General features: G+C 35.8%; 1 protein-coding gene across 4 annotated transcripts in view; it reads left to right on the top strand.

Annotated features, from left to right (window-relative positions):
- Positions 1-20,510, top strand: part of Tor1aip1 (torsin 1A interacting protein 1) — a 30,796-nt gene extending 10,286 nt beyond the window's left edge. For 2 of the 4 annotated variants that reach the window (XM_076831433.2, XM_076831430.2), the window contains 8 exons: positions 1,462-1,506; positions 2,942-3,028; positions 6,290-6,346; positions 8,871-8,912; positions 9,541-9,609; positions 14,597-14,641; positions 14,996-15,052; positions 18,130-20,510. In XM_076831433.2, coding sequence (XP_076687548.1) covers positions 1,462-1,506; positions 2,942-3,028; positions 6,290-6,346; positions 8,871-8,912; positions 9,541-9,609; positions 14,597-14,641; positions 14,996-15,052; positions 18,130-18,920 — 1,193 coding nt within the window. In that variant the 3' untranslated portion in view covers positions 18,921-20,510. The remainder of the gene's footprint in view (positions 1-1,461; positions 1,507-2,941; positions 3,029-6,289; positions 6,347-8,870; positions 8,913-9,540; positions 9,610-14,596; positions 14,642-14,995; positions 15,053-18,129) is intronic. The other 2 variants (XM_076831431.2, XM_076831434.2) reach the window with 2 other exon arrangements.
- Positions 20,511-25,217: the final 4,707 nt, after the last annotated feature.

Below are 25,217 nucleotides of genomic sequence, written 5' to 3'. Positions count from 1 at the left end.
TTATTGAATAAATATTTCTTTTTAACTACCTTCTGTGTGTCAGGTACTTACCTGAATGCTTGGACCATAAAGAGCAATTAAATTGATGTGAAATTTTTTTTCCAAATTCACCGTATAATGTGTTGGCAGTTGCTTTCCACACTCCTATTTTCCCTCATCAACCTAAAATGGGCAAGAGAGAACAACTCTCCAAAACGGAGTTTATTTGAAAATCACAAGGAATTGTAGTCCAGGATGTGCGCTGTATGGCGGACCATGAGTATAACTAAAGGGGGCTGGGGCATGAGGAAAATTTTTAAAGACGTGAGAAGTCCATGTGAGCTGCTTTGAAATAAGCCTTGACTATGGGAACTGTTGCAGGAATTGTTGAGTACCCGTTGGTAACTCTGGCTGTTGCTAGAGAGATGTCTTTATGGAAGTGACTATGGAATTTTTGTGGTGTAAGAGACTGATTATAATATAGTTCTTATCTTAAGCATATATGCGTGAAGGACCTTCCTTAATGGCCTCCTGGCTCCATCTTGTTTAGGTTTGATAGTGACAACTTTTACACTCTTTAAAAAAAAACAAAACAGGTTAAAGCCAGTAAAGAAAAACACTGAAAAGAAATATTCTCTAGCTTTGTTGAAGTTTGACTCACACTGCTACTTCTCTATTTGGGTCTTTTCAGTATTTTAGGCTAATCATATATAATGCCTCCATTTGGGTAGATTTCCCTTTATTTAAAAAAAATCAGAATAGCCTATGTAAAAATACTGTCTTTAAAGTATCATAAGTTTTGTTCATCTGTTTTTATTTGAATTCCCTTTTTCTCTAAGAAACGGGGATATACATGGCCTTGCTGGAACGAGAGAAAGGGTTTTTAACCTTTCTTCCTTTTTGGATACATCAGTGCACTAAAGACTTGGCTTGTCAGTTCAGCTGGAGTGGTAGAAAGGGAGACTTCTCAAGGGACTTGGGAAATCTAGCAAATAGGAGAATGAGAATGCATAAACCTATAGAGACTAAAATATTTGTCAATGTGGAAACATTTGTCAATGTTTCCTGCACACCAAAGTTATATTTTAGATGACAAATAGACCTATAACTGAGGAGAAAATAAATACTAATTTGAATCAGACTCGTTTCTAAAATAGCTAGATGGAAATGGTAGATTCTTTGTGATTTAACAGAAAAAAATATTTATTTTGTTTTTGATGTTAATTTTCCCAAATTATATGCTGTTGCCACGAGTGGTGGCACATTCCTGTAATCCCAGCAGTTCAGGAAGTTGAGGCAGGAGGAGCGCAAGTTTACAGCCAGCCTCAGCAAAAGCGAGGCACTAAAATACAAAAAAGTGCTGGGGATGTAGCCGAGTGCCCCTGAGTTCAATCCTCAGTACCAAGAAAAAAAACTGTATGCTCTTATTAATTCCTAAGCAATAGCTTTTGAAGTTATATATATATGCTTTTCTTTTTCTAGAAGCGGCCAGTGTCTTACAGAAGGTCAATTTTTCCGAAGAAGAAGGTATTCTCTTTTTAAATATCATGCAAAATAATCTTAAGACTTTTTCTTCACATTAGAAGCAATTTTAATAAATATGTAAGAGGTAAGAACAAAAAATAGTGTCTTTTTTTTTTTAATATTTATTTTTTTTAGTTCTCGGTGGACACAACATCTTTGTTGGTATGTGGTGCTGAGGATCGAACCCGGGCCACACGCATGCCAGGCAAGCGTGCTACCGCTTGAGCCATATCCCCAGCCCCTAGTGTCTTTTTCTTCTGGAAAAAAAAAATTAATACATCTCTAAACCAGAATATAATGGGATAGAATGAATGATGAGAACCCTAAATATTTTTGTTTGTTTGTTTGTTTTTTGAGGTACTGGGGATTGAACTCAGGGCACTCAACCACTGAGCCATATGCCCAGCCCTATTTTGTATTTTATTTAGAGACAGGGACTCACTGAGTTGCTTAGTACCTTGCTGTTGCTGGCTTTGAACTCTTGATCCTCCTGCCTCAGCCTCCCCTGTCATTTGTTTTTTTTAATTGCAGTGCTAAGGCTAAAACCTAGGTGCTCTGCCACTGAGCTATACCTCTAGCCCCTTATGTATATTTTAAGCATCTTTTTGTCTTTTGAGTTAATTTTAAACAGAAATAATATTTTCCATTTCTGGCATGTGTTAGCTCTTGATTATGGTATTAAAATAATCACTTTTCCAAATTCTCATAAGTAGTCAGTGTTTTAAAAGTACATATATAAAATTTTGTTCATTTTTAAGCCACATAATCTGAAATTAGTCAACTGTATACTGAAAGGTTTGTGTGTAGGTGTGTGTACATTACCCCGTAAACACTTACAAATAAATACACATCTGTACAGTAATTGTGTCTGAATTTAATTACATGTTAACTACATGTATGTAGTTTTCCCTCCCTAAAATAAATTTTTTCCATTATTTAATACTCATCTGTTGTTTTTGATTTTGTGTGTGGGTGTGTGTGGTTCTGAGGATTGATGCCAGAGGTGCCACTACCACTGAGCTACATCCCCAGCCCCCTTTTTAAAAAAATTTTATTTTGAGGTAGAATCTCACTAAGTTGTCCGGGCTAGACTTGAACTTACAATCCTCCTTCCTCAGCTTTTCCCATTGGTGTAACTACAAATGTGCACCATCAATCCTAGCTGTTAATTTTTTACTCTACATTAAAGCCTCAGAGTATACTCTTTTAGCTAGTAAGCTGAATGTTTGTTTGTTTAGGAAGTACTTATGTATCTTAAAGAACACCAAACAAGTGCAACTCACTTGGAAATTTGTGATTCAAAATAGTAAGCATAATAAATGAAAATTCCATATCTGAAACTTAAAAGCCTTCATTTTAATGTGGAATTGTTTGTTTTTTTAATGCAGACCTTATAAGCTTTAGGATAAATACTATACTAATACGTTATTCTCTTTAGGAGAAACCGAAGATGATGATCAAGACAGCTCTTACAGTGACATCACTGCTGTCAAGGTCAAATCTGGGGATTCTGTTGAATCTAGAGGTAACCTTGCTTTATATCATATGAGTCTTCTCAGGAATTTTTTTTTTAGTTAAAACATAAATATATTTTAACATTTGCTTTTTTAAAAAATTTCTGAATTTCTTTATTAAAAACCCTTAATACTTATTAAAATTACTCATTCCATATATACATATAGTAACTAGCTAAGTAAATCACTTTTAGCCTGTATAGTTATTTAAGGAAAATAAGATATTTTTGTACTCAAAAAAGAATTACCTGTTGTATTTGAATTTTACAAAGAAATTAGTCACATGGACATTGGAACATCCCACACTATCAGGAGTGTTACTTAGTTTTTTTGTTTGTTTCTTTTTTTTTAGAATTTTTTTTTCTTAGAGAGAGAGAATTTTTTTTAATATTTATTCTTTAGTTTTCATTTATTCTTTAGTTTTCTTTAGTTTTTATTTGTATGTGGTGCTGAGGATCGAACCTGGGCCACATGCATGCCAGGCGAGTGCGCTACCACTTGAGCCACATCCCCAGCCCTAGTTTTTAAGCAAGTTTTAATATTCATAGATAACCACTTTTCTCTGGATTATTCAAATTCATACCAAGTTAATGATGTGATGACAGTTGCTGATTAAATAGAGAATAAAACTAATTTGAGTATTAAGAGGATGTTGTAAATAATGAGTACTCTTATATTTTAGTCCCACAGAAAAGTAATTGTCTTTCCCCTTACCTAAACTCATGAGAATTTCTGTATTCCTATGAGTTACTTCATCATTCCTTTAAAAAATAAGCCTATAAGACTGGCCTAGTATGCATAAGACCCTGCATTCAGTTCCCAGCACTGCAAAAAATTTTAAAACCCATAATCTGGTTTATGGGCATTTGGTATTCTATATATTTCCCACTCTTCCTCATTTTCTTTCCTTCATTCTTAATTGATAGAGAAATCCTAAAAGAAGCTATGTAACATTTCTTAAGTGGCTAAGAACATGGCCTCTGGAGCCAGAATCCCTCCAATTCTTCACTTAATGGTGTACACACCCTCAGTTAATTGCTTAATTTTTATGTTTCTCAGTTTTCTTACCTGTGTCAAGGGCCACAGCCTAGTCGGGATGAAGCATGGCATTTTTGCCAGAACACGGAGTGGTTGAGAGGAGTGGTTGAGAGGTGACTGGTTGAGAGGTGAAAAATGATGATGGTTATGTTAAGCTGTGTATTCAATTGTATATTAGACCCCTGCTGTCCGCCTTGGCCTGCTGCTTTGGAGTTCTGGAGGGGATTCCTGGGGAGTTCGAGTTGGTTGGGGAAGTGCCGGAGGAGGGATTTCTGGAGGAGGGATTTCTGCTTGGTGTGTGGTGTGTCCCGGGAGAAGGCCACATGTGTGGTGTTTGCGGGAGTTCGGAAATAAAGTTTGTTCCTGCTTGAGTGGCTTGTGATTTGTGCCCAGCCAGACTGTGTTATCAGCACCAAGCTCTAACCAACCTCTTCCGGCACTTCCCCAACCAACACGAACTCCCCAGGAATCCCCGCAAGAACTCCAAAGTATCGCTGGGACTGGGGCTCAGCAATAGAACACTTCCCTAGCACATGTGAGGTGCTGGGTTTGATCCTCAGCACCACATAAAAATAAATCAATAAAGGTATTTAAAAAAAATACATGTATGAAGACACAAATTGGTGTGAATATACTTTGTATATAACCAGAGAAATGAAAAATTGTACTCTATATGTGTAATAAGAATTGTAATGCATTCTGCTGTCATATATAAACAAAAAATAATTAAAGAAAAAAATGTTTCAAGGATCAAGGCTCAAAATTTTTTTAGTAAGAGTAGTATACTAAAAAAAGAAAGAAAGAAAAAGTTGTGTACTGTTAAAAATTAGCCAGATGTGTCAAATGCTTGTTTCCAAAATACCAATCTGACCATTATTAAACAAATTTTAAAATATTGCAAGAAAATTTTCTCCAAAATCTTTGCCAGCTACTCTTCTGATAAAGAATTAATAGGGCTGGGGATGTGGCTCAAGTGGTAGCGCGCTCACCTGGCATGCTTGCGGCTGGCGTTTGATCCTCAGCACCACATACAAAGATGTTGTGTCCGCCGAAAGCTTAAAAAAAAAATAAAAATATTAAAATCCTCTCTCTCTCAATCTCTCTTTCTCTCTCTCTAAAAAAAAAAGAATTAATAGCTAGGATATTTAAAGAAATTTTTAAAACTTTACACCAAAAAATCAACCCAATTAATAAATGGGCAAACTAATAAAACAGCCAGTTCTCAAAAGAAAAAATACAAATGGCAACAAGCATACGAAAAAATGTTTGCCATCATGAGCAATTAGAGAAATGCAAATCAAAACTACACTGAGGTTTCATCTCATACTAGTCAGAAGGACAGTCATCAAGAATACAAATAATAAATGCCAAGAGAGTATGTGGAGAAAAAGTAACACATTTTACACCATTGGTGGGATTGTAAATTAGTACAACCACTATGGAAATCAGTATGGAGATTTCTCAAATGACTAGGCACAGACCCACCTTATGACCCAGCTTACCACTCCTTGGTATTTATCCTTGAAGAACTGAAGTTATCATACTACAGTGATAAGTGCATATCGTGTTTATAGTAGCACAATTCACAGTAGCCAAACAATGAAACCAGCCTAGGTGTCTTATCAACAGATGAATGGATAGAGAAAATGTGGTATATACACTAATGGAGTTTTATTCATCCATAAAGAAAAATGAAATTATGTCATTTGCAGGAAAATAGCCATTATGTTAAGCAAAATAAGTCAGATTCAGAAGGTGAAGAGTCCTATGTTTTCTCTCATGCAGAAGCTAGAGAGAAAAAAGAAAAGATGGGGGTGGATCTCATGAAATCAAAGGGAGATCAGTAGAGGAAAAGGGACCAAGGAGTGGGAGCCGGGAGGTAGAGGGAAGTGCTGGGGAGTGATGTTGGCCAAATTTATTGTTATATTATGTGAATGTACACATAGATAACAATACACGTCCCATTATTATGTACAACAATAATACACCAATTTAAAAATTGGGGAAAAAACAATTTTCTCTAATGCAGAAATTTCATTTTCTATATCTTACAGTTTTTTTAAGTGGTGTATAGGGAAAGCACAAACTTTTTAAAATAAGTTGAATATTAAATTCTTTGTGGTTTCTCTATTTTTGCTCTTTTAATTAAATATTCATTAATTGCTTGTAAAATGTGCACTTAAAAAGTTAAATACAATTTACAGTGTACTTTTTTTTTTTTTTTAATGTTTTAGATCTAACCACCAGATCATCTGGTCAACATCCAGAATCAATTTGGAGATTATCACAAAGTAAGTAAAGCAATGTTTGGAGGTCTACCTTTGGGCATGGTCAGATGCTATTAAATGTTATTCTTATTTTTGAAGATCTTCTTTTGCAAGTTAATGTAAATTAAAAAGAGATGTGATAAAAGCTAAAAAAAGTTCACCCAGTATCTCTCTACTTTTTGATTTCACTTTTCTTTCCTTCTTTTCTCCCCCCAACCTCCCATTTTTGGTATTGAGGATTGAACCCAGGGGTACTTTACCACTGAGCTATCTAGGCCTTTTTAATTTATTTTTTGAAACCAGGTTTTGCCAAATTGTTGAGACTGGCCATGAACTTAGTCCTCCTGTCTCAGTCTCTGAAGTTGCTGAGATTGCAGGTGTGCAGCACTGCACCCAGTTTGATTTCACTTTTGAGTTAACTCTTCTCTAAACACAAACCTGAATTTGAATTTTAAAAAGAAACAACAAGGTGGAGGGGGGAACCCTACTGCTTTCTGGGATTTGTTAAATATAAATGTATCAATTACATTTACTTTGTTACAATAGTTTGAATCTTACAATTCTGACAATTTTTATGATCTGATGTTGAGGAAATATGTCAAAAAATATTGGAAAGTAATGTACTAAAATGGTAACAATGATTTGTTCAGAATGACAGGAACATTGGGGAGATGTTTGTGGGGTGCTACTGGGAATTGAACCCAGGGCCTTTTATGTACTAAGCAAGTGCTCTACCACTGAGCTGCACATCCAGCCTGACATTTTTCTTTTATATTATCATTGTCTGTATTTTGCAGATTATCTATAATGGATATGTATTTCTTAGGTTAAGTGAAAATAACTGTTTTCTTTTTCCGTTTTTAAATAAGTCCCAGAATTTGAGTTACTTTTTTTATTATTATTAATGGGTTTTTTGTTTCTTGGTACTGGAGATTGAACTCAGGGGCACTTAACCACTGAGTTGCTTAGGGCCTCACTAAATTGCTGGTTCTGGCCTTGAACTCATGATCCTCCTGCTTCAGTCTCCCAAGCCACTGGGATACAGGCATGCACCTCTGTGCCCAGCTGAGTTACTTATTAATTAAATGAAAATAGCCTTGTATGTAAGGTCTTTAAGAACTTTTTTCTTCCATACCCTCTTTTTAAAAATATGACTACTTTTAAAGAAAACATTGTTGGAAATCGATCCAATCACTGTTCATAGAATTCCTCCCCCTCTCCCCGAACTGGGGATTGAATCCAGGGGCACTTTACCATTGAATCACATACCTAGCCTTTTGTGGGGGGCAGGGGGGTGTACCAGGAATTGAACCCAGGATTGTTTAACTACTGACCCACATCCTCTGCCCTTTTTATATTTTATGTTGAAACAGGGTCTCACTGAGTTACTTAGAGCCTAGGTTGCTAAAGCAGGCTTTGAACTCACAATCCTCATGCCTCAGCCTCCCAGATGTATAAATAAAATTTGACATTGATATTGACATTGGTATTTGTGTATATTATAAATGGATAGAAGTAATACATTTCTTCTAGTGGATTTTAAAATTTGCTTTGTTATAGTTGTAATGTTATTTTCTAATTATCCTCTTACATCATTTTACAGTTATTCTTAAATACCACTTTGAAACTTGAAGTGGCATCTTTTACTTCCAAGCTAACTTTACAATGCCCACAAATTTGCATATATAGTCCATACCATTCTATATAATATGACATATACTTCTGGACTGCCCAGATTTGTATCTCAGTCCCATTCCTTTTAGAATGTAATCTTAGGGGAAATTATCAGTTTGTTTTCCCTTATTTATAAAATAGGGTTAATAGCACCTACTATATAAGGTGAATTAAATAAAATTATGCATGAGGGATTGGTGTTGTGGCTCAATGGTAGAGTGCTTGCCTAGCACATGTGAGGCACTGGGTTCAATTCTCAGCACCACATAAGAATAGATAAATAGATAGCTTCCCAAGTAGCTGGGATTACAGGCATGCATCACTGTGCCCAGCTCACTTTGCTTTTTTAATCTACCATGATGCTTTGGTACTACATGTGAGAATTACTTTGTGATGTGGAAATGTATTCAGAGGTATTTTACCATAAGCATATTTATTTTCAAGAGTAAGTTATTGTCTTTTATTCTTAAATAATAACAAAATAATAATTATAATAATAAAAAAAATAAAGGTATTATGTTCATCTACAACTAAAAATATTTTTTAACAAAATTATACTTGAAACCTATTAAACACCGTATGGCTCTTGGTGGGGGAGCAACAGTGCTGGGGATGGTACCCAGGCCCTCACAAAAGCTAGGTGAGTGCATTTATTGTGTACGGAACAAGCAAAATGTCTCTGTGATATCTTTTTTTTTTTTTAATTTTTTAAACTTACTTATTTATTTATTATTTGTATGTGGTGCTGAGGATCGAACCCAGGGCCTTGCATGTGCGAGGCAAGCGCTCTACCACTGAGCCACAACCCCATCCCCTGTTTTATCTCTTTTTATTTCTAAGGTTCTGTGACCTTTTTCCTTGTTTTCTGTTTTAGATCAAGACTTCACAGCTCAAGAAAAGCAAACTTCAGTGCTGAGTACGTGGTTGGCAGTCTGCTCTCTTTCAGTCAGTTCTAACCCATTGCATTATTCTGTCAATGGAAAGTTCTAATATAATTTGAAGCCATTCCATCCTCTTTGCTTTCTTTTTTGGTTGGCGGGGGTAATCAGGGATTGAACTCAGGGGCACTCAACCATTTAGCCACATCCCCAGTCCTTTTTTGTGTTTTATTTAGAGACAGGATCTCACTGAGTTGCTTAGCACCTTGCCTTTGCTGAGGCTGACTTTGAACTCAAAATCGTCCTGTCTGAGCTTCCCGAGCCGCTGGGATTACAGGCATGCACCACTGTACCCAGCTCATTTTGCTTTTTTAATCCACCAAAGTACTTTTGAAACTCAGTTACTTTCTCATAGACCAATGCAAACTATGTAGTATGTAGTTTTTGTCTCTTAGATGACAATATATTTATTTACTACCTATTTTGCTATGAGAAGTCATCTTTACAGATACAATCCTTTGAGATTATGTTTTACATAAGAAACTGTTACTTTCATTGTTTTCATCCCTACTTTGTTTTTCCTTTCTGATAGATTTATTATATAGCACTGCACTATGACATAGAAAGTATGTGAAATAATATTTTGATATGTATATTTGCTTTCAGGCTCAGGATATCAAAAAAGTCCTCAGGAGTATATTGAACAAAATGTAAGAATGAGGACTAAGATGCAAAGTAAGTAGATAAATCTCTGTTATTTGCTATGTTTTTCTTGATTATCTGCATACAAAAATATTTAATTCTTCAAATCAGCATTTGGGGTGTTTGTGAGTTCACTAATAAAGGACAGCTATGATTACTAGTTTAATTTCCATTTGCTTGGACTAATGTCAGATGAAAGAATATAGAATGTAGATGGTCGGGGAGGTGCTAGGGAATGATATTGGCCAAATTATATTATTATGTTTTATGTATGTTCAAATAAGTAACAACAAATCCCATCATTCATTATGTACAACCATAATGTTTCCCCACAGTAAAAGAAAAGAATATAGGAAGTGGTATGAGAAAACCAGTGGATGGTAGATCTAGGCTTGACAGGCTGTCAATTCTAGCAGCAGAACAATCTATACAATAATGAAATTGTACTCTTGACAATTCCTATTTTTTGTTTTTAGGAGACTTTATAAAAGTAACCACTTATTTGCATACCCATCATTTTACAAAAAAGGGCTGAAATCCATAAATTGCATTTTCATGTTTAGGTTTAGGATGGATTAAATGTGACAGAACTTAAGAAATACCTATGAATTGATGTGATAGAATGATAATACTTCCAATTCATTGCCTATCATAATTTCTGTAGAAATGTGTACATATTAAACCTTGACTATATAAAAAAATCTGCACATGCTCACTGTCTTAAATGACCTTCATCTTCTCTCCCCTTTTTACTCTGTCTCTTGCTCCTGGAATGGTTAACTGTAATTAGACTAGATAACCTCTTGGTTTTGTCTTTCCATTAGTAAAATTAATAATGATCACAATTCATTTTTTTTAGCTTGAAGTCTTGCTCCACATGAGTTCTCCAATTGTCTAGAGCTGAAATGGTCTTTTGCCCTTGCCTTCTTGTTGGCTATCATTTTTTTTTTTTAAAGCAGTGTATTTGGGGGGGGAGTACTAGGGATTGAACTCAGGGACACTAAACCACTGAATCACATCCCCAGCCCAGTTTTAGAGACAGGGTCTCACTAAGTTACATAGCGCCTCGCTTTTGCTGAGGCTGGTTTTGAACTCTAGTTTCTCCTGTGTCAGCTTTCCAAGCTGCTGGGATTATAGGCGTGTGCCACTGCGCCTGGCCTTAACTGACTTTTTCTAATTTCTATGTGTGCCTACTATTTTTTTAATATTTATTTTTTAGTTATAGGTGCACACAATATCTTTATTTTTATGTGGTACTGAGGGTCAAACCCGATGCCTCATGCATGGTAGGCGAACGCTCTACCACTGGGCCACAACCCCAGCCCATGTGTGCCTACTAATAAAAGACCATTTCCTCTTATAATTTGCTCTTCCTGAGCTATTATAGTTGGGAAACCAAATATTAACTATTCATCTCATTAGAATTATGTTTATAACCAGAATTTAAAATGAAAATTAAATTTGAAAACCTGAGATACTCTTTGAAAGTGAAAATGCATAAGTTTCAGGATATATATCAAGAGAAATTCAGAGACTATTTATGTGATTTCTTAGTTCGTTCGTTCTTTCTTTTATTTTTAATTATTTTTGTAGTTATAGGTGGACAACATGCCTTTACGTTTATGCAGGGCTAAGAATTAAACCTAGTGCCTCACACATGCTAGGCAAGCATTTTGCCACAGAGCTATAGCCCAGCCCTCTTAGTTCTTAACTGGGTAGTGAGTAACAGTTAAACAACTTCCAGATAAGTGAAGTTAGTACACATTGTTAACAAAAAATGATTTTTAAAATTTTTTTATTATTATTATTTTTGGTACCAGAGATTGAACCCAAGGGCACTTAACCACTGAGCCACATCTCTATCCCTTTTTATTTTTTATTTTGAGACAGTGTTTCACTGAGTTGTTTAGGGCCTCACTAAGTTGCTGACTTTCAACTTGTGATTCTCCTGCCTCGGCCTCCCAAGCTGAGGATTATAGGTGTGCACCATCGTACCCAGCAGAAAATGTATTTGTATTGTTATTTCCAATAATGAGACACTGTGCAATGTAAAAGGAAAATAATTATATTGAACATCTAATTGAAATGCCAAAGAAACCTTTTTTGTTTCCAAATCGATAGCTCACTTTTAGAATTCTATTTGCCTTCTGATTTTGGTTTAAGTTAGTGTATTTATTATGGCTTAAATACTTATAACCATCTACCATATCTAGGTACTCTATTGAGTTTTGAGAGTTATGTAGAAGTAACATACTAGAAATATGCATGTAACAGAATATTCAGACTTTAAACCACATGAAAACATTAAGATAGAGTAATGCACAGGTAAAAAATATTGTCAGGTCTGGGGCTATTATGGATCAGCGGTAAAACACTTGCCAGAATTTAAAATGAAAATTAAATTTGAAAACCTGTCTTAGGCACTGGGTTCAATTCTCAGCACCACATAAGTACATAAATAAACAACTAAAACAATTTCAAAAAAATATTTTCAATGGAAATAGAAGAAGACTGCAATGACTTCCTAAGTGATCACAATTCATTTTTTTTAGCTGTGAAGTCTTGCTCCACATGAGTTCTCCAGTTGTCTAGAGCTGAAATGGTCTTTTGCCCTTGCCTTCTTGTTGGCTATCATTTTTTTTTTAAAGCAGTGTATTTTGGGGGGGTATTTTTTAAGATCCTTATCATAGATTCCTCTTCAATGCAAGACATTTTTAACTTTTTTATTAGCTTTCCAATTCAATTTGCATATCTCATCCTCTTTATTACACATTCTGCCTGCTTTGGTGAGGGAAACGTAAAATTTGAGTGTTCAAGAACTGGGACTTTGGATCCTTATTGTCACTGCATGTTAGCACCAATTCCCTGGGTAAAAGGTCCCAGTTCAGGTTTCTGCTTACATCCTAGTCTTTGGGAAAGATGGAGTCACTTCTTCACTTTTTTGGGTGTTTACAGGTGATAAAATAGAATAGGGAAGATGTCTATGGATAGACCGGATCATTAATATATGGGTTTGGAATCTGTTTCTTAAGTTGATGTGAAGGGGAAAAAAAGTAGAGTTTGAAGTTAGAATTCTTTTTTCTCATTTCTTCTTTTCCTTCTTTCTTCTTGTACTTCTCCTTGTTCTCTTATTCTTCTGTTCTTTCTCTTCTTCCTCTTCTTCCCCCTTTCTTCTTCTATCATCTTTCTTCTTCCTTCTCCTCCTCCTTTTTCTTCTTTCTTCTCTTCCTCCTTTTTTTTTTTTTTTTTTTTTTGCCCAGTACTGGGTATTGATCCCAGGATTCCCCTATCACCAAGCTACATCCCTAGCCCTTTTGGTTTTTTATTTTGAGATAGAGTTTGCTAAATTACTGAGGTTGGCCTTAAATTTAAGATTCTCGTGCCTCAACTTCATGAGTGGATGGAATTACCTGAGGGTGCCACCAGGACCAGTTTGCAGTTAGAGCTCTCTATCAGGGTCCAGTCCTAGCTATTCCACTAATTGGTAAAGTGGAGTAAAGTCACATAAGCTTTGTGAACCTTGGTTTTCTTACCTTTAGATACAATAGTGCTTAAGCTGGGTTGTTGTAATAAACTTACATGTATAAACAATTTTTAGAGTGTAACTCACTTAATTATTAATGCTTTTTTATTATTAACAATATGTTGTGCAAAAATCATTAAGATGGAGAATTCATTCCATCTACTCTTGACTTTTGTGAAGTAATTATTCCATACTCTTCAGACTGGAAAGGGTTGATCTTTATCTTTTAAGAAGATTTCTTTCAGAATTTTTGTTACTGTTTCTAATAATTTGAATAAGCAGGATAGAGTGGTGAGTGGTGTACTTTTTTTTTTTTTTTTTTTTTTTTTTGGTACTCGGGATTAAACTCAGGGGCACAAGACCACTAGACCACTAAGCTACATCCCCAGCCCTTTGTTATATTTTATTTAAAGACAGGGTCTCACTGAGTTGCTTAGCACCTCACTTGCTGAGGCTGGCTTTGAACTCAACGATCCTCCTGTCTCAGCCTCCCGAGCTGCTGGGATTACAGACAATTTTTTGCCTAAGCAGTGAGTATTTCCTATGCTGTTTTGTGTATTCTATGAATTACATAAATACTATACATGGTACATATTAATATTTATTCATCATAAACATCATCATATTATAGCACATCAGTATTTTCATAAATATTTTCTCATTTGGTTTTTGTAGCCATATAGTGAATTTTTCAAAATAAACATCTGTTTGGTTTGGGATTTTTTTGTGTGGTTGGTGTTTGGTTTTTTAGTAACACACTTGTGACTTAGATGAATTAAATTAGAAACTTCTAAAATAATAAAGTTTCTTAAGCTAATTTAGTAATTGAAAACAATATGCCTCTTACAGTCATGGTTGATGTTATTTTGTGTTATTTGGGATTTTTTTATCATATGATCAAAAATGAGGTTATTTCTTTAATACTAGCAGAGCTAAATTTATTCCTCCAGTGTTTTGTCCAATGTTTCTCAAATGAGAGCTGTTGATAAACACAAGGAAAATCATTTATATGTATAAAAGTTGCAAACTCCAGAGAAGCCATAGATGGCAATACTAAAATGTAGGGCAGACCAGTAAGATAACTCAGCTTATGCAACTTCCCAACCCTGGCCTTTCCTTCTGTCTCTTCTCTCAGATGTTAGATCCTGCTGCTATGTCAAGAAAAATGGAGAGGGAAAGGGAAAAGTTGGGAGAGTTTTTAATTTATTTTCTGAAATAATGAGAGAAATAAGGATTTAATGAATTTATGAGAAATTTGTTTTTGACCTTTGGAATTTAACCACAAACCTAAAACAGAATTATTTGTCTATTAACAGAAATGATGAAAAGTTTTTAGATATATTACATGTTTGAAATAGTCAGAAGCCCCAAAGAAATATTTGAATTAGTTTGAGGTAGAATATAGTGAAGTTTGAGTTTTCTAAAATTGAAACAATGTATCCAGGTAGTTTAGTAATCCATAATCCACATTTTGTCCTTTTTCCCCCCTCTTTACAGCATCTTCACCGGGCAAGAGTTCAGTATATGGCCGTTTTCCAGATGGTACAGTATTCCTTTTGTTATAGTGTTCTTATTTTCTTTGTCTTCTTAACTTTGTCCCAGAATTTTACCAATCCCATTAAATTAATTATGGGTCAAGTCTTTTCCTCATAGCAAGTATCAAGTGTGTGCTTTATGTTGCATCACTACATGCTGTAAATAACTATGGAAAATACAATTCTTATGTCTTAAGAAGCTTTCAGTATAATAGGATTGGATGTCCTGCTTTTTCTTCTGCTCGTGGTTGATCTCTGCCTTTTCTCTTGGTCAAATTTGTATCTTCCTTGTCTATGAGAAATAAATGCTCAAATTATGAAATATAAGTTGATAGTCTTTTTTAATTACTCCTATCATTAGATGACAGCATTCAGAAATCAGAGCTTGGAAATCGGTCTCCATCAAATTCTAGCGAACGTAAGTTTGTTCAGTTTTTATTGAGTCTCTAAAATTGACCCATGATTATTTGAGAATGTTTTGACAGTATTGTAACTTCATGCTATTTGAAGCACTTCAAAGGAAAAAATATGAATTTTATTAGCAAGGAAATTCTCTATGAACAAATTATATGAAACAACATCTAGTTTTCCCCATCACTTTGTCATCCGTAAGACCCAAAATAAAAGTATAAGTAAAGCCTCCAGTGCCATTAACAACTGGTTAACTGAGTGAACCATCCTGAATCAGCAGAAAGAGGGCACATAGCCAGACATATAAATATATATATATATATATATATATATATATATTTATTTATTTATTTATTTATTTATTATATATAAATAAAAGCTTTTCTATTTTGTGTATATTTACATAGAAATTAAAGTCAAAAATTTCTTAAAATCTCTATTTTTAAATAATTTAAGTAAAAAGAATGACAGATTGCTTTGAATTTTTTCTAATCTCTTAAATGCCTTGCTTAATATCATTTAGTTGGTTTCCCCCATCAGCTTCTGCATTCAGTCTATTAGAATATGTTGTTTCAATTGAAGTACCTATAGAAATATTGTACAGATATGAATTTGGATAGCTTTTTCAGATAATGGTGGATATTCTTTTTTGATATTTTTCAAAATTTAACAAGTGGTAGTTTTTTAAGTATTATTTGAAATATGATTGAAACCATATTAATGACCTTTTTGTACTCTCTTACATTAAATTTCACTGAGCTTGTGTTTTGATTGGAGTATAATACACTAGTCATTTAGAAAATATGAGTTCACTGAGATATGCAGATTTTACAAATGTTGTCATACAGTGTAAAAAAAAAATCACATTTTCAAATACCACTCATCACCAATCTCAAGACTTATCAAAGTGTTCAAGTATTGGAGGCTATCAAGCTCATGGTGGTAGATATATTTCTAAACTCCTCGTTTTCATTTGAAAGCTTGAATGTTATAATTGTCAAAAATATTGCCATTTTGTTTCCTAGAAGTAACAGGCTTATTTTGTTCATCTTCGAGAAAATGTCTGCTGAATAAATAAGTCTGACTAACCATATTTTGTTATTTGTTCTTGGAAGTGAAAATGGTATTCCAAGAGAAAAAGTGCTGATTCAGCTTGCAACTCGGTTGCACAAAATTCTTTTCCTTATGACAGTGTGCTTGTGTGCTGTATATCAGAGTGCACTGTGTCTATTTCCCATCTCTTCATACAGTATTGAGGAGATATGTACTCAAGAATTGAGGGGCTCGGCTAAAAAACAAATGCCAAATGTCTTCTTTGATATAATGAGAGCAACCAAGAACAGAGCAGGGAGGAAGAGCAGGAGGAAAAGATTAACATTAAATAGAGTCATGAGGTGGGAGGGAAAGGGAGAGAAAAGGGAAATTGCATGGAAATGGAAGGAGACCCTCATTGATATACAAAATTACATAAAAGAGAATTTGAGGGGGAAGGGAAAAAAATAAGGAGAGAAATGAATTACAGTAGATAGGGTAGAGAGAGAAGATGGGAGGGGAGGAGAGGGGGGATAGTAGAGGATAGGAAAGGTAGAAGAATACAACAGTTACTATTATGGCATTATGTAAAAATGTGGATGTGTAACCGATGTGATTCTGCAATCTTTGTAATGTTTTGAATAACCAATAAAAAAAAATAATAAAAAAATAATAAAATAAATAAAATAAAAATAAATAAATTCAATGAATGAGTATCTAAAAAAAAAGAATTGAGGGGCTCGGGCTGGGATTGTGGCCTAGAGGTAAAGTGCTCGCCTACCATCCATGAGGAGCTGGGTTTGATCTCAGCACCACATAAAAAAATAAAATAAAATAAAGATATTGTGTCCACCTATACTAAAATAAATAAATGACTAAATAAATATTTTTAAAAAAATAATTGGAGGGGCTTTTAGTTTTGTGTGCTGCTGAGTATTAAACCCAGGACCTCACACATGTTAAGCCAGCTCTCTTCCACTGACCTACACCCCAAGCCCAAGATAATTTTAGCTGTTTTATGAAGGACAATCTCAAGTGAAACTGATGTTCATTTTTTTTAAACCTTGAATGCACGGCAGTGAAAAATAGTCATTCTCCTAGTACAGTTTGGTGCCACTGCCCTACAATTCACACGAAGGCATCAGAAATTTTTGCCACCATTGCTTTTGCACCATCGATATTTATGTCAACACAATGGAAAAAGTCAAAAAACATCTTACTCTTAACTTCATGAATACCCTCACTAAATAGGGTCTTGAGATACCCCACAGACCACACTTTGGGAGCTGTTGCTCTTAAAGGTCCTAGTACAGTTGTTAGGCTAAAACAATCAATAAAAGATGTAAAAGTGTTACTACTACTGTCATTATTAACAATTAAATGAAGTGGTATATGAGAAAACACTTTGTAAACGGAGAAGTGCTATGAAAATGTAAATTGATATTGTAACTATTATTAATAATTTGGGATGAAATTCAAAAATAAATTTTACCAGTGTGACTTGCATGTTGCAAAAAGATAGGCATCAGTGCAGTCAGTCTAAAGGGATAGGTAGCTATGTCCCATCTGTAGGAGATACCTTGCATCCCTTTATCTTTATATTCTTCAGAGATATTCTACCTTAGATAATTAGTCATTTGAACTACTAGGTTTATAAATTAAAAATATAAGGTATCTTTTAATGTTTTTTATCCCCTAACTATTAGCAGTGGTAATAATAGTTTTGCTTTGTAAATGGTTTTATTTCTGACTTGTTTATGCCATTTCATACATTTAAATTCTACTTTTACCTCATAATTTTTGTCATTTTACATTGAAGAGGTATATGTGTATTTATATACATGAATTCAAGCCTGTGGGTTGAATTGTGGGTGTGAGATTTTCTTGAAAATGTGATAAATTATTTTGTTCCTTCAAGAAAGAAAATTATCAGTCCCCTTCTTTAAATCCACCCTCTTTTTTCTCTAATGTTTATAAAGATTAATATTTTAAAAGTCACACAATACTGAATCTAAGAAAATGATACATGTGTCATTTCTTTTTTCTGAGCAGAAGTGGCTGAACAACCCCAAAACGAATCTTTTGTCAAGAGGAAATGGGGGTGGTGGCTGCTTTTTATGATAGCTCCGCTGGTCTGCGGGATATTTTGGTTCCTTCATACTCCTGAGGTAGAAACTGCTGCTGTCCAAGAGTTCCAAAACCAGATGCAACAACTTATGACTAAGTACCAAGGTCAAGATGAGAAGCTGTGGAAAAGGAGCCAAACGTTCCTGGAAAAGCATCTTAACAGCTCCCATCCTCGGAATCAGCCAGCTATCTTGTTGCTCACTGCTGCCCGGGACGCTGAAGAAGCACTGAAGTGTCTGAGTGAACAAATTGCCGATGCCTATTCTTCCTTCCGCAGTGTCCGTGCCATCCGGATTGATGGGACAGGCAAAGCTGCTGAAGACAGTGATGTTGTCAAACTGGAGGTAGATCAGCAGCTGAGCAACGGATTCAAAAATGGCCAGAATGCCGCAGTGGTGCACCGCTTCGAGTCGCTGCCTGCAGGCTCTACCTTGATCTTCTATAAATATTGTGACCATGAAAATGCAGCCTTCAAAGATGTAGCTTTAGTTCTGACTGTCTTGTTGGAAGAGGAGACACTTGGAACCAGTCTTGGCCTAAAGGAAATTGAAGAAAAAGTGAGGGATTTCCTCAAAGTCAAGTTCACCAACTCAAACACACCCAGCTCCTACAATCACATGGACCCAGACAAACTGAATGGGCTCTGGAGCCGAATTTCCCACTTAGTTCTGCCTGTGCAACCAGAAAATGCCCTGAAAAGGGGCATCTGCTTATAAGGGGTGAAAGAAGAGAAAATCATGTCTCAAGTTCTGGAGAATTTTTCATACTTTGTATCCAGAGACAAAATTCAGAGTACTTTTTGAAAGAACTGGTTTCTTTTTAAAGGAAGTTCATGGAACACATCTAAATCATATATTCAACCTAATTATCTGTGACTTGAGAGAATCATTTCTCTGTTTCTGTTGAGAGCTATGTTAAGATATTTAGGAGATTAAATTATATGCAGTCCCGTAGAGGATCTGTGTTGGTTCTGGACTGAGTCGTTGATTCGGTGTGACAGTGAGAGGAGTTAGGCTTCTTTCCTGGGAATGGTTCCTGCTTTTTAACTTAGATTTCTTACAGTTTGTTGTTAGTAAGGCAGCTCTCTGATTGTAACCGTGGACTTTCCCATTATGTTTCCTTTCATACCATAGAGGTGTGAGTTCTCAGCTTCTGCTTGTTAGGAACAAAAGTAATGAGCGGTCATCTGAGTATATATTTAGAATTTTCTCCTTTGTTCTTGAAGGCTGGGGATGAGGGAAGGGAAGAGAGGAATTGTGGAATGGAGAATGCTATGGAAGAGAAAAAGTCTCCAAGATGAAATGTTCATGAAGTCACTGAGCTGTAAGTTAGTCAGACATCTGAACTGTGACCTCAGCGAAATCTATTGAGATGTGTTTTGTTTCTTTCTCCCTGCTTCCTTCCTTCCTTCCAAGAAATTCTTGGTTCTCCCAAGGATTTTTAAAGCCTATATAACACAAGGTTTAATATATTTGCTCCTTTGGCTCTTAAGGGCATGTAAATTCAGAGCAGTATATTTTGGACATAACCAGAAGTTTGGGGTTTTTTGAAATAAGCAATACGGTTTCAGAAATTGGCACACAGTTTGTTAACCAGCCATCCTGGGCTATTGAAGAAGGATTTAATTTTCTGCTTGCCCATTTGTTGCAGTCTAAGTTCTTTAGTGACACTGTATCACAAATCTGAAGGTTTATTATGCACATGATAAATTTTATTGAGTGCCTCAAGCCAAAAAGATAGTAAACTTTACCACATGAGAAGAATGTCAGATGTACTTCTGTAGTATTTTAATTATATCTTTGCATTTAAATTGAGCTTTCTCACCTGTCAACTGCTTTGGTTTTCATAAAATCTTATTCTGGACTCACCTTTTTTTTAATTGGCCACAGGGCTTTAAATGAAAAGACTGTTTTTAGAGTATTCAAGGCAGTCATTGACTTCATCATTTACCCTTTGAGGGTCTCACAACTGGTAGCTGAAAGTTGTCTAGTTTCTTTCTATTAGGACTATCAGTACTCATAAATGTATACTCTTTATTGTAATTTTTTCCTAATTATCCAAAGTTAGATCATCTGATTTATTTTATAGAGGATTAGAAAACAGGAGTTTTTGAAAAGACTTATTTTATACATACATATTATATGGAGAAATGTTTTTATTAAATGTTTCACTGACCCCAGTGAAACATTTTTTAAAGTAATATGTTACTTATATCTTTCAGGAAAAATATTTGAAGCAGCTGATGTGTAAATGACTTTAAAAACTATTTTAGTAATTTAAATAAACTTACTTTCTTGGTTTGTACACTTATGTGATATAAACTTAATGATTTTAGAAACTTTTTCTTAAAAATCCATGTTTTCTTTACACTTGAACAATTTTAGTGACTTTGGCTGGGAGAAACAAAGACCAGAGAATTTGAGCGATTCACAAGTACATTGGTTAGAAGTGGAACAATCAGCCAGGCACAGTGGTGCACTCCTGTAATCACAAAAGTCAGCCTCAGGGCTGGGTTGTAGCTCAGTGGTAGAGCGCCTGCCTAGCATATGTGAGGCGGCACTGGGTTCGATTCTCAGCACCATAAGTAAATAAATAAATAAATAAATAAATGGTCCATTGACAACTAAAAAATAAAACAAAAAAAGGTCAGCTTCAGCAACTTAATGGGGGCCCTAAGCAACTTAGGTAGACCCTTTCTCTAATTAAAGTATGAAAAAGGGCTGTAGATCTGGCTCAGAGATTAACTACCCCTGGGGTACCAAAAGAAAAAAAAAATGGAACACCCATGATTTTCTAGTTTATCCAGGAATTTTTCTTTTTTCTTTGCACTGGGGATTAAATCCAGGGGCACTTTACCATTTAGCCACATCTCCCTAGCATTTTTTTTTTTTTTTTTAAACAGCGTCTCACTAAGTTGTTTAGAGCCTCGCTAAGTTGCTGAGGTTGGCCTCAAACTTGCAATCCTCCTGCCTCAGCCTTCCAAGCCACTGGAATTACAGATGTGCACCACCATACCTCACTTATCCAGGAAATTTTAATAATTCAGTAGTTACTTAAGGTTTTCCTTACTTAAAAAAGAATCTCTGCACCAGAGTCTCTTAAGCTTTTCTTCATCATCTCCCCCAAAAAACCCTGTTTAGATTTACTTTTTCCTAATAGCCCATTACCATGAAATTTTACACTGAATATCTGTTTACATATTGTATATATTTTTGTGTGTTATGCAAAATAGATATTTTTGCTCCCCACAAACCAATTTTCCTCTCCATTGAGAATGCATGTTCAAGATCATCTATATTTTCTTTTCTTTTTAAATTTTTTTTAGTTGTAGTTGGACATAATGCCTTTATTTTATTTATTTTTATGTGGTGCTGAGGCTTGAACCCAGCGTCTCGCATGTGTTAGACAAGCACTCTATCGCTGAGCCCAACCCCAGCCCCAAGATCATCTATATTTTCAATAGTTGCTGCCTTGTTGCAATCCTTTTAGAAAGGAAAATTTAATAAGTCATTAGCCTGGAAATAGGAACTAGGGCCTCTAGAAATTAAGTACATATAACTTTGGGTGACAGCAGTGGCCAGGGAACACCATAGTACAGTGCCAGTTTTAAAATTCCTGGAAACAATTTGCTTCCTTTCTTCCAATGAGAATATCTCTAAGTTGTGTAAATTTCTCATCCTCAAAACAAAAATTGGAAATACACTGGTTTTATTAGGTGGAAAAAACTGCAACTTGGAAATGAAAGAGTTTACAAACTTCATACCACAATTAATGCCAATGCTAAGATGCAAAATTCAATTCCGTAGGCTTGAAAGTCTACTGAAAGTGGCTGTATATTGGCTATGTGAACCAGAGTTCTCACTGAATGCATGAAGATAATGTACTGCTGTGTTGTTCTTATTAAGTAGGGTTCTAGAGTAAAATCTTATGCTGGAGTCTTTCTCTCTGTTGCTGAGACTGGCATCAAATTTGTGATCCTCCTGTCTCAGTCTCCTGAGTCACTGAGATTACAGGCAAGAACAGTGTGCCCAGCTGTGGAATCTTTCTCTAAGGAAGATTCTATTAGCATTAACCACCAAAAATGAAATGAATCCTGAACCTGGGACACCAAACCAAGAAGGCTGCCACAGACTGAAAGAGGAGGAAACTTCCTCTTGATTGCCTGTCTCTTTTTGGCCAGGGTTGGGCAAGCCCCTTCTGGGAAGTTTGAAAAGTTTAGCCTTCCACCTGAACATGAACAGAGAGAAACCGTTGAACTCTATGCTCTGGGCATAGTAAATTACTTGCAATTTCCTAAACATGTTGTGCTCTACACATCCTTAGACTCTTTGGGAACACTTCTTTTCCTGTCCTCTCCCTTTCCCCAGTCTCATGGTTCACTAATTCTTACTCTTAAGGACTTGGCTTTTTAGGCAGAACTGCAATGAAATCTTCCCTAATTCCCTTCCCTCAAATTCTATTTTAGGGTGGCTTCTGTTTTTCTTTTTCTTCCTTTTTTTTTTGGGGGGGGGGGGTGGGATGGGGGTATGTGGCAGGGGAGGGTGGTTAACTTAAGACCCCCCATCCCACACTCCCATACCAGGGATTGAACACAGGGGCACTCAACCACAGAGCCACATCCCCAGCCCTACTTTGTATTTCATTTAGAGACAGGGTCTCACTGAGTTGCTTAGCGCCTTCCTTTTGCTGAGACTGGCTTTGAACTCGTGATCCTCCTGCCTCAGTCTCTTTAGCCACTGGAATTATAGTCATGTGCCAATACACCCAGCTAAGTTAAGATCTTTATGATCACAAAAACTAAGAAATGGGGAGTTCTGGCTTCCTGGGTTGAATGACTTGGAAGCTGGGAAAATCTATCATGAGCATCACAAGACAACCAATAGAGCCCTGAAGAAAGGAAACCCCTGCAAGCTGGAGCCAACTCTTATCAAAAGCCCTGTAATGTCAACAGCCAGCTCTTATCCAAAGCCTTGTAATGTCACCAGTTGGGGAGGGAGTGAGCCACTCCAAAGTTCTCAAATAACTAGTGAATCTTCCAGATAAAGAGGGAGAGCTCAGCATTTTAAAATGACTTGAGGTGATAACACACTGGCTAGCTGCTGCCTCTTTGTACTCTTTATATCCTATATTACCCTTGCCTCAACATCAGCAATTCCTAGTGCTACCTGCCTCTTGAGATCAGGGATGTGTCATACATTCATGTAGGTGATCACATAGAGCATTCAAATATTTGTAGAACCAGGTTTGGTGGCACACGCCTATAGTCTCAGCTACTTGCGAGGCTTTGACAGGAGAATCACTTGAGCCTAAAGAGGTTTAGCGTCAGCCTGGGCAACACAGGGAGGCCTCTTAAAAATTAGGGGCTGGGATTGTGGCTCAGTGGTAGAGCGCTCGCCTAGCATGCATGAGGCACTGGGTTTGATCCTCAGAACCACATAAATGTAAAATATATTGTGTCCACCTGAAACTTAAGAATAGATATTTTTAAAAATAAAATAAAAATTAGTTGAATAAAAAGAACAAGCCCTACCTTATTAATCAGGGAGGTAGGTACATTGTATCTTTCACCATGTTATGTTTTTTTTTTCCTGTTATTTTTTAGTCCTTTCTAAAAATTAAAGTTCAGCCTGAATTCAGCAGTGTTGTGGATAATTTAAGGAAAAAGGAAGAAGCCCAATAGAAGCAGTAAAGGCAGTAATGCTTAGTAAGAGGTCCTCATGAGGAAGATGGGTATCAGTAAAAGTCTTGGCATTTGAGTGTTCTTAAAATAGCCATCAGGTGGTCTTAGATCTATTTATATTGCTTAAGAGAGTATCATCCAGGTAAGAGATGGCTATGAGTGTGAAAAAAGTGGTGGTGGTGGGGGGCATAAAGAAAAATATTTGAGAAGTAGAGTTGACAGGGTGTGGTAATTGAATACAACATTTCAAAAGACTCTTAAAAATGTTGTTCTACTGAAAATATCTTTTCATTCTATTAGCTCATGTATTTCTCTTCCTGGCCTCTAAGCACAAAGTGGTAGGCTCAATTTTTATTTCTTCATGTCTATGTTGAGTTTTAGCAGTTTACTAAAGCAGAGATAGTAACATGGTTAATCAGGACCTGATAGTAAAGAATAAGAACTCTGCCTGACAAAGAATCAGGCTAGGATGAGGACTGGAAGAATATACATCTTAGGGGCTGGGGTTGTGGTTCAGAGGTAGAGCACTTGCCTAGCATGCGTGAGGCACTGAGTTTGATCCTCAGCACAACTAAATATAAAATAAAGATATTGTGTCCACCTACAACTAAAAAATAAATATTTTTTTAAAAAAGAATATATATCTTAGACTCCAAGAAAAGAAAACTTGGAAACGGAAGGCTGGTTTGGATGGGGACCACAGCAGCCATCCTCTGCCTCTCCCCAGTAGCAACTTCTGCCTTGTGACTTAAATGCCAAGACAGTGATTTTCATGGCTCAGTCTGTGTACAGAGGATTCCTGAAAAGAATGTATGATTGAATACACCCACCTAGATGGCCCTTTTAACGGAGACCCCACGAGGTGGGTGGGATTGGGCAGTATTCTCAAGGTTAGACAGGTCATAGGCAGATATGGTTAAGGGACAACTGAATATATCACTGAACACACAAGGATACTTTGAATATATAACATGCTACACTAATTCATTTTATTTTGCCTTTAAAAAATGAAATTAAGAGTAATGGAAACATTTTGGATTTTTTTTTTTTTTTTTCTTTTTCTTTCTTTTTTTTTTTCTGTTGGTGTGTGGTTCTGAGGATTGAACGCAGGGTCTTATCCATGCTAGGCAAGTGCTCTACTGAGTTACACCCCCAGCCTTTTTTATTTTATTTTGAGGGTCTTGCTAAGTTTCCCAGGCTGACCTCAAACTTGAAATCCTCCTACCTCAGTCTCTCAAGTAGGAAACATTGGAGTTTTAAAATCTGGGTGCTGATAATGACTCTACTATAAATACATTGTGATTTATTCACATTTCTTCTATTTTCTCTATGC

Source organism: Callospermophilus lateralis, chromosome 13 (genome assembly GCF_048772815.1).
Source record: "Callospermophilus lateralis isolate mCalLat2 chromosome 13, mCalLat2.hap1, whole genome shotgun sequence".
NCBI classification, from domain to species: Eukaryota; Metazoa; Chordata; class Mammalia; order Rodentia; family Sciuridae; genus Callospermophilus; species Callospermophilus lateralis.
This window is presented reverse-complemented; position numbering and strand designations above follow the sequence as displayed.